The sequence below is a fragment of the Morone saxatilis genome, unplaced genomic scaffold (assembly GCF_004916995.1).
Source record: "Morone saxatilis isolate NCDOM2014 unplaced genomic scaffold, NCSU_SB_2.0 Contig14, whole genome shotgun sequence".
Lineage (NCBI taxonomy): Eukaryota > Metazoa > Chordata > Actinopteri > Moronidae > Morone > Morone saxatilis.
In genome coordinates, this window is record NW_023339696.1 from 6,756,033 (window position 1) to 6,766,430 (window position 10,398).

The 10,398-nt window shown below is 40.2% G+C and overlaps 1 protein-coding gene across 1 annotated transcript in view; it reads left to right on the forward strand.

Annotated features, from left to right (window-relative positions):
- The first annotated feature begins 1,900 nt into the window (after nucleotides 1-1,900).
- The window catches only part of LOC118322878 (E3 ubiquitin-protein ligase RBBP6-like), a 21,182-nt gene continuing 12,684 nt past the window's right edge, over nucleotides 1,901-10,398 (forward strand). The window contains exons 1-8 of the mRNA XM_035654715.1: nucleotides 1,901-2,482; nucleotides 3,720-3,822; nucleotides 5,303-5,351; nucleotides 8,183-8,221; nucleotides 8,350-8,435; nucleotides 8,727-8,823; nucleotides 8,954-9,093; nucleotides 9,917-10,089. Coding sequence (XP_035510608.1) covers nucleotides 2,317-2,482; nucleotides 3,720-3,822; nucleotides 5,303-5,351; nucleotides 8,183-8,221; nucleotides 8,350-8,435; nucleotides 8,727-8,823; nucleotides 8,954-9,093; nucleotides 9,917-10,089 — 853 coding nt within the window. The 5' untranslated portion in view covers nucleotides 1,901-2,316. The remainder of the gene's footprint in view (nucleotides 2,483-3,719; nucleotides 3,823-5,302; nucleotides 5,352-8,182; nucleotides 8,222-8,349; nucleotides 8,436-8,726; nucleotides 8,824-8,953; nucleotides 9,094-9,916; nucleotides 10,090-10,398) is intronic.

A 10,398-nucleotide genomic window follows, 5' to 3' on the forward strand; every position in this document is an offset into this window, starting at 1 on the left:
GCCGTGATGATGTCAGAGCTTCCTAAGCTACTTTCTTGCTGGTCTTGTTCTTCACCTCTTGTCTCCATCCCCGAGACATGAGCCTGTGGTAAGCTAGTTTAGCTTAAAACACTTTTCTCTGGTGTGAATAAACGCCTCATTTATTAAAATCTTGGCAAAGTTAGATGAGAAGAATGATACCACTCTCATGTCTGTACATTAAATATAAAGCTAGAGCCAGCAGCCGGGTAGCTTAGCTTAGCATAAAGACTGGAAACAGCTTGGGGAGTCCCAAGGTAACTCCATTTACCAGCTCCAGATCCTTATTAAAGCCTTCATCTAAGTAACCACCATTATACCCCTCCCCCTTTCTTCTCATCCCCAATTTTAACAAGTTGCTGTTGTCCTAGGCAACAGCAAAGCTAACTGGCTGCTGGCTTGGGTAGCTTCATATATGTACTATAAATATACTTAGTATACTAATATCCATACTATTATCATATATATATAATTATTTTGAGAGTGGTAGGCCTATTGATTGTCTCATCCAACTCGGCAAGAAAGCGAATGAACGCATTTCCCAAACTGTCAAATTATTTCTTTAAGGACAGTTCTAGAGGCAGGCAGTCCAAATTAAATTAAATTAAATTAAGTCCAACTAATGGGTTTTTAAAAATGGATTCGCAATTTTAGTTCACATGGTTATACATGGCTATATGTAGCCTAATCACACACACTGCATGTAATGCAAAATGTCAATGGCATCCTCATTCTCTGTAGAGGAACCTTGTTGGAGAGGAGAGGTTAGCATATAGTCTGTGCTGTACAGTCAGATAATAACGCAGGGCATTGTTTCAGTCAAGGACAAATAAGCATGTTTTTCCATAGCTATGGGACTAAATGTGTCAAAATATGAAGCTTTCAGACTGACACTGCAGTACAGTTCAACTGACACACACACCAGCATCATAAATGGTGCTTTATCTCCCTCTAGTGGATCATTGAGGCTCCACAGGCAACAGAACTGCAGTCAAAATGTAGTTGGAAAAGTTTGTGCATTTTGTAGTTTATGTGATTTAAAAATGTTTCTTCTGTGGTCCTGAATGTCAGAGAGCTTGGTTTTCTTTGGAGTGTGACTCCCCCCCCTGCCCCCGACCCCCCCGGGACTACAACGCAGTTAAAACAATATATATCATCACGTCAAATCTCCAACAGAAGAACTGGACAAGTGAAATGGGTTATTTAATCTTTATCGGGTGTAAATCTGGTTTTCTGTGAGCCAGCCTGCCTGTGGTCCCCTGAGCCCAAACAGGTGCACTGCACTGAGCTTGGAGGCAGGATGCTGCCTTCAGGTGTAGGGGGAAAATCTATACTCTAAATTCGATTCTTATGTACAGGCCTGAAAATAGACAATTTGAGTTTTTAGGCATTGACACAAATGTGCATGTAGGTGGTTGTGTATATGTCGACTTTTTTTTTCTTCTTGAGTTTTGTTTTCCTCTTCCTCTAGTCTTTTTCTAGAAATGTTTCAATTGCACGCAGCTTTTTTTTCTTCCCACTGTCACATTATGTCTCTTTATCTTAAAGTCAGACCACATAAATTACGTGTTGTTTACAGTACTTATATCCGCCCACACGCACTCTCTAATAATAATAACAGTAATAATATGATATACGTTTACAAAGCTTTTGCAAAGAATAAAATATAAATTAAATATGAAAACAATAACAAAAACGCCTGATTAAAAAAAAAATCTTAAAGCGCATACATTTAAAAGCAATGCGACCTTTTTAATACACACACAATCACTCTAAATCGATATAGGACTTAATGACGGATAGGTGCGTTTGCAATAATAACTTTAAGACACTCGGAAGTTGGAGCGGGCGGGGATCACGTGAACGCAGCATCAGACGTTGCTCTGTGCTGACGAGCCGTTGCTTGTGGAAACAGCTGGTGGTTTCTGTCAGCGAACACTTCGGCTCCAGAGCAGCTTTGGCAGGAATAAAAGTTCAATTTAGACTCGAAACTGAGCGAGTGCGCTTTCAGTTGAGCCTCCGCTGCTGTTCCACCAGACGCCAGGAAATGTCATCCTGTGAACGCCACTTTATCAGGCAGTTGTTGAGTAACGACCTAGCGTTAGCTTCATAGACCGACTGACGCTCGACGCAGCCGGCTGCTAACGCCAGCTAGCTCACGTTGTACTCCCCTAGCAACTACCACGATACTGCTTCTCTGTCACCGCGGAGAAAAGTGTCAGCTGTCGGGTTTCTGACAGTGTAGGACGAGGGGTTTTTTGTTTGTTTTTTTGTTTTTTTTTTTGGCTTCATTTCAGCATGACTCATGTTCACTATAAATTCTCCTCTAAACTCAGCTACGACACGGTGGTTTTCGACGGCCCGCACGTCACGCTGAGGGATCTGAAGAGGCAGATCATGGGCAGGGAGAAGCTCCGGTCCGGGGACTGCGACCTGCAGATCACCAGCGCACAAACCAAAGAAGGTAAATACTGAGACACGTATGGAACAGATTATTGTGTGTTTTTCTTGACTGCCTGAACTTAGAAAAAAAAAAAAACACGTGGTCCAGGTCTGACAGTTGCCCGGTGAGAGGGTTGCGTCACCTCTTTCAGCCTGACGGGGGGGGTCCAGAAAAGTCAAGCACTGACAAAAGGGGCTCCTAATGAATGGGCCACATTGCTGCTGCGTGCCCGCCTCATGCCCTCCATTAAACGGCCTGATGGTGGAGGATCAACCCCGCCAGTGGCATGAATGTAAAAGTCCCACAGCGTGAGATGTGGGATAAAAATAGGTAGGGTAGGAGCACCGCAGAGACATGACCATAAGACTGAAGCCACACACACACACATGAAAACATCAGTGTGGGGGTCATTGGTGATGGGAATTTACTGTATTAAAAGATGGAAAAAGAGTGACATGCAGATCAAACGTGATAATCACCCGTGAATTACAAGAACTACCTCAGAGTGTGTCAGTATCCTGCAGATACGAGCTGACAACCCTGAAGAAGGTGCATAATGTGAGGGGCTGAGGGAGTCACACTGATCAGACTGACATCAAACAGTGCTGTGTCATTCAGGACTTCCATATGTGGAGAAATGTTACACTGCTGAGGGAGAGTTTACCTGGCTGGGAAGTTCATATTAAGTCCGTTTGGTCTTGTTTTTATGAATTTTGTATCCCTTCAGAAATTGTCTATGGGACATTTTATTGATTTGTTTAATTTAGCAGATTCAGATAGAGCTCAATCAATTCTTTGGTAAGTTAATTTATCAACAGAAACTTAATCAGCCACTATTTTGGTCATCACTGAATGGTTTAAGTATTTTATTTTAACCAAAAATATCAATAGTTCACCGGATCCAGCCTCTCAGGGTTGAATGTTTGCCTTCTAGGATAGTAAACTTAGTATCTTTGGATTTCTTTCACTATTTTATGACATGTAAAAGACAAAACAGTTCATTGATGAATCATGAAAATAATCGCAGATGGTATAAATACTGTTACAGTCTCAGACTAGTTATTTAAGTACTGTACCAAAGAATCAATCTCATGGTAATGTGTCAGCAAACGGTGCACGATTTCTCAGTGAGCCTGAAAATGAGAGATTTTCTTATGATGGGAAATGTTCACTTGGGTTCCTAAAAAAAATCCTAACTCAGATCATTTTGTGTGAGCTAATCGTCACACATTAAACTCTCCTCATCTCTCCCTCTCAGAGTACACAGACGATGAAGGTCTGATCCCCAAAGGCTCCTCTGTCATCGTCAGGAGAATCCCCATCATCGGAGTCAAGTCCACCTCAAACAAGACCCGCAACATGTAAGTATATTGTTTTGGGTTTCCTACTGTAGCTGAATTCCTGCACAGTTATTGATGAGCTGACACCTACAAGTCTACGAAACAGTTCTTTAAGCATTCGCTAGTACAACTTTTCACAATAAGATTACAATGTCAGTGAACGCTTCAGTTAGATCATTTGATTTTAATATAAAAATTAGACTATTGGTCCAAAATGTTATATCTATGAAAACTTAACCTATTAGTATAAAACGCAGGGTGCAGGTTAATATATAAGGGCCTAGTTGTTTTTGTGGAGCAGCAGCATGAGGACCATAATGGTGAAGAAAACAATGAAAACAATGCTAAACATCATCATGAATCCATACCAGAGGCAGGTTACTTAATCCTTCAGATGACGGTCGACAGTTAATTAATCAGGTTTTTTTTTTACATAACGTTTCCATGATAAAAATGTGCTCACAGGAAAAGAGGAGAGAGTAGAACTGTAACTCCATGGGGACGTTCACAGGGATTACCCAGATATTAGTCAGGCTTAGACAGGACAGCCAGCAGTGCTCTGGGTTTTATGCATGGAAAGCAGGAAAAGACCTCACTGGAACAGACCGGCGGTCATGTGATTAGCCCCGTCAGCACCATGCAGACGGGTGGAGAGGTTAAAGAGAGGTGTAACGCTGCTCACAAGATTAAATGCAACAAACTAACTCACCACCTGCACAAGCAGACAGACGGAGTCACTCGGAGTCATTTTAAAGCCTTACATTCACATTTTACATTAAACTTAAAACCTCATTTTAAACTCAACCAGAGGAATACTTAGACTTAGACTTCGCTTTATTGAATGGACTGTAAATATGTTTTGCTAACGCTTTTAAAGATAGTTATGGCTGAATGTAACTGGCATTTATGTGTTGTTTTAGTGATGTGTTTGTCATATTGTATGGTTCACTAGGCCAGATGTTGAGGTTTTGATGTTAAAATGAAGAAGGACAAAACACAAACAAACATCAGGTTCAGAATCAAAGAGTCGGAGGTTCACAGTTTGCAGCACTAAGCAGACATGGTGTTAAATCTATCTTAGAAAGAACGGCCAGAGTAATATCATATTTTCCATATTAAGGACAGATTGGACAAGCAAATAATAAAAATATTTAATGCACTTTGACTTTACTTCTTCTTCTGTACGGGCATTCTGGGTAATGCAGGGAAACACTACCTGACATGAGGCAGATTTGGGGCAACATAGTTAAACAAAAATAATAGTCTCATATCGTAACATCTGGCGCTGACATCCAGAGCCAGGGTAACAAGGTGGAACACGGAAACAGTGCTTCTGTTCATTAAATGTGTGATTCACTTTTAAAACAGTTTGACAGTTATATTTCATACTGGTGTTTCTGTGAAGTGGTGCCAATAAAATGTCCTCTTGGATAAATGCTGGTAATTTCAGCTCTAATCTGAGCGACTGGGTTGAAACTGGTTTTGTTGTTTTCTGTTTCAGTGAGCGATCAGACGCCCAGTTTCACCACGCCTTTGGAGCCATCAAAGCAGTACGTAACCAAACCAAATCCCACTGCACTTCTTCTCCTGCAGCTCCACTAAACACGCACACGTTGTTAACACAGCCTAATGTCTGTGCTCGGACATTAGTTGGATGTGCGCTTTGCTATGATGGGTTTAAAGTGAGACCACAATCTGAATCAGGGAAAGCCTCTATTTCCTCTATTGCAGTTTAAGTTCCTGTCGCAAAAGAGGAAGTGGTACTCATTACTCAGTATTTGATTTACAAGGAGCTGCTGCTCTCAGATAAACCATATTTTGCAATAATAGTAAATAAAAAAATGTTATTTAAAAAGTAGCATTTGCAGTTAGACTGTGTACAAGTTTACAATTCTACCAGTTCGACATTATCCCTATAAGTCTGGGTAACAAACGTGCATATATTCTCTCTAATAAAAGCTCCCAGCTGTTGATTTAACAAGCTGCTGTGTCACCAGTCAGTGCTCATTGTTGAAAATCATTCAGTACCTATCTGTGGGCGGCGGGAGCTGCTCGGGCGGGTCAAACGTTATCATGCAGGCCAGCTATTCACAGCTGATAAACCCAACTGTTTCTTTATGGTGCCGGCAGTGCCCACAGTCATGACCTTGGCCGCTGGCTTTCAGACATCTTATAGCATTTGGAGACGTATGTTTATATTATTGGCCTCTTTCAAAAGCTGTGCAGTCCGTGCTGATGTAAGCCGTTAATTTACATCAAAGGCAGTTTCTCATTTAGTTAATCATTCCCCAGATGAGTTCCACATTGGATCCATCATTAAAAATAATTGATTTAAGGAATCAAAATGAGTAATTTCGCATCAGCATAATCTAAATCTTCAGAATACTCTTGTGAAGTGAACAGCTGCTATTAACACCAATCAAACTCTACAAATCCAGTCATGAAATGAATGTTAGAAGAATTTTAAATAAAGGAATATAATGACTACAGAGATTATCAAAAAGGGCTGAATATACAGTTTTCGTTTTGATGTAGGAACAAAAAAACCACAATGCCTCTCTTAAACTAACTAGTGCACGATTGTTCTTTTACGCTGAACTCTTGTAGCGGCGTTTTGTTTATGATCTTGTAAACTAACTCAAACTCATCTCAAAAGCTTTTCCTTGCAATTAGTGTGCACTGACCTGACCTGATTTTGTCTCTGGTTTCTCAGTAGGAGAAGTGTCTACCACTCTTCTTAGTACTATGAGTCTGTTGGACTGCACATCCTTTTTTTTCTTTTGTGTTTTTCTACCAATAAAGTCGTTTGTATGAAGCTGTCTTATGTATTGATTATGTGTTTGACTTCGCTGATACACAACCACAGTCGATACCTCAGAAAACACATTTTGGAGACATTGGTCAAATCTAAAAATAGGACACATACTGGAATCGTATTGGACATTGGACGAGCTCTAATAGGAACTCCAGAGATTTAATGTTGCTCTTTCACAAAGTTGGAGATCTCAAAAAATAGATATTTAAAAAAGAGTAGTTAAAATAAAGCAGCAGACGTATGCTGACTTTTAGTCCCCAGTATGGGTTACGTGCCAGAAACACTGGATCCTACGTTGCAACATTGCAACATGATAGCTTTTTTTTCATTGGATTTGGCTGAGCTTTAATTAAGCCAGGCAGGAAGATCTGTCCTGCTGCCATAAACAGTATAATCTAGTGCAGTCAGGAAGTTGTTTTTTGTTTGGCTCTGTACTCCAGCTCATTAGATTTAAAATTATTTTAAAGTGTGATGTTTAAAGTGTCAACTTTAAGCTTTAATGTGCATTGTGTTTATGATTTATGCTTGCATGTTAATATCTGAATATTTGGTTTTTCATAAGGTTTAATTTGTATGTTAAAAAATGCATTTACTGAGTGAACATAAAGATCGAGAGCCACAATAGTTGACCCAGACTGGCTGTGAAATAATGTAACTATAAGTAAAATCTGTAAAATGGCTGTTTGAGTATTCTGTAACTTTGACACATCTGCTTCTATCTTTGATCATACACGTAATGAATGTTCTGTTATTTGTGAATAATATTTATCATTTAAAAAAAGAAGACTAAAGAGTCGCTGAGGTCGTACTCCGATAAATACTAATGTTTAGCAGGTATAATGTTTATCATGTTCACTATGTTAGTGTAACCTGGAAGCATGCTAATACATCAGCACTATTCACAGCTGAGGCTGATGGGAATGTGTTTGCAGGTGTTTGGTCAAAAACCAAAGTAAACCATAGTGATCATGATTCATCCAGAGGGAAGCATGAATGTCTCTACTACATCTCATGGTAATCCATCCAATAATTGTTGAGATATTCCAGTGTGGACCAAACCAACAGTGCTGTCCATAGAGTACTGCATCTAGCAACCCAAGAACAGGCGCTCAGAACAAGGAAGGAGGTTAGGTTATTAGGTGACAAAGATGTTTTTATCTGACAAAATGCTGACCTGAGCATTATGTTACTGGCTTCTTTATTTTCAGTGTAGCAAGTTTGGAGGGATGAAAACTGAGGAGTGAGTTGGCAGGAGGTGCTGAGCCAGTAATCCTGGGATGAGAACAGACAGTTATTATCCACTCTGTATGAAAACCACTGGTGTAAATTGTATTACAGCTCAAAAGTTTATGAAAGCGGACATTTGACATGCAGCAGTTACTCCCACTTTGCACTGGGGCTGGAGTTAAAGCATCAAGTTTAGCAGGACGAATGCTCTTTCTTTTGAATGAAGTGTGTATCTTTGCCAAGTGTGAATGTAGAGCTCTTAATATTCTCCCAAGATATGTAACCTGGAGGCTCTCGCCGCTTCATCGGTGAAACTGATTTTATGTTTAATTCTAACAGATGGATGACCAGAATTCTTCCAGAGCCTTTTTCTCCAAGGTATACTCTCTTTTCTTCTCTTTATTATTCAGCTTATACGTATTTATCCTGGATCATGTGAGTCACTGATCCTCCTGCCATCTTTGTGTCTGTTGCTCACATACGTACATTCGTGTGTGTACATGCAGATGACCAACCTGGCTGATGCGGATGTGTCAGAGGAGGATAAGATCCAAGTTATGTTAAATCAGTCCACCGCCTACGACTCCATGAAGTGAGTCACTTCTGTAATGCTTTCAAATCTCCTTCATCCCCATTTCTGTCTCTGTGGTGCTCGTCTCCACCTGCTTTTCCCCTTTTTTCCCCAAAAAAATTCTGTATCTCTATGTTCTGATGTCTCACCTTTTTCTCTCTTGGCTTTCGTTACTTTGCGCCATCTTTATCTCACATATTCCTAATAATATAGGATTCCTCTTCCAATATTTTGTACACTATTCTTTGTTTCATTTAGCTACAGTCTCCCTGCTTTTCTGTAATTTCTTTCTTTTTCTTTTTCTCCCTTAAGTTACAACAAGAAGTTTGGTGGTGTTCTTCCAGCGAACTACACCTGTTATCGCTGTGGAAATACCGGACACCACATCAGGAACTGTCCCACCAGTGGGGTAAGAGCAGAACAGTTTGTGAACCAGTTTCGGTTACAATCATGCACAAGAGAATGATTTTATTAGTGTGTGTCTTTACATTTCTGCTAAGCCTAGCATTAAATGTCGAGGTTGTGTGCGTGTGTTGCAGGATAAAAATGTTGAGGCCCCTCTGAGAATAAAGAAAAGCACAGGCATCCCTCGTTCCTTCATGGTGGAGGTGGACGATCCCAACATAAAGGGAGCCATGCTGACCAACTGTGGACATTATGCGATTCCGGCCATACACGCGTAAGACAGAAGAGTCAATGTTTGAGTGTCTTTTGGGAAATACACTTACTCGCTTTCTTGCCGAGAGTAAGGCAAGAAGATCAATACCACTCTCATATCAGTCTTTAAACGTAAGGTTATGGCCAGCAGGCTGTTAGCTTAGCTTAGCATAAAGACCAGAAGGTAAACATTTTTTAAAAAAAAGTTTAATTTTAGTCGATATTAAGAATTATTGATCATTTTTAATGATTATTAATATATCATAACCTATATATATTAATTTTTATTTTATTAAAGACCAGGTGAAAGAAGATTGAGTTTATGGTAATAATTTGAATGTATATGTTTTGTTGTACGGTATTGTTGCTGAGTACCTTTCCATGGTGGACTGCCTGTGGATTGTTTCTTGAGATGTAACAGATGTAGCTCATAACTGACAGCTTGCTCCCAAGAGTGGAAGTGGCCATAGTGATTCACTCATAGCACGCTGCATTATCAAAGGCTATGATAGGCTGTTTATGAGCTAGGGTGTATTCACAAAAGCAAAGGCAAAAGATATGAATCAAAAGGACCATATAAATATGCTGAGTCAAAGGAAACTAGATGTGACGTACAGAGACCTCTTGGATGATCTTTGTAAATATCCTATGGACGTGATAACTGAATCACAGGCACAATTAGCAAGACTGTTTATATGAAATGTCACAATTTCAATTCCAACAGCCGGTGTGTGCTCATCAGCTGACAAAATGTCAAAAACGCCAACCATACCCTTTTAAAGTGACTGGTTAAATAAAGGCATCCGCTAAACACATAAAAAGAGTGAATTATTGTCTGTCTGTAGTAAGGCGTACGCCATTGGCAAGAAGGAGAAGCCTCCCTTCGTTCCTCAGGAGCAGCCCAAGTCAGAAGACAAGGAGGATCCTGTACCTGACGAACTGCTCTGTCTGATCTGCCATGACCTGCTGAGTGACGCTGTGGTCATACCCTGCTGTGGAAACAGCTACTGCGACGACTGTGAGTGTCTGACAGCCACACACACAGACACGCATCTAGATAAACATATGTGCACTTAATGTACTGTAAAGAATTAGTCATTCTGTACCTGATGTACTGTGTCTGTGTTAGAAGTGCAGGAAGCAATGTGTCTGTCTCTGTTTTACTTTATAACTTCTGAAATTAAAGAACCAGTTAAGACTGCATTGGGTTTAGCAGATTCTGAATCTTTAAAGTCCTCCTCCAGTCAAATATATATTATTCTTCTTGTTCCTACAGTGTGATGTTTGAGCTTCACTGTGCAGGACGATGTATGTGCAGAGTTTGACA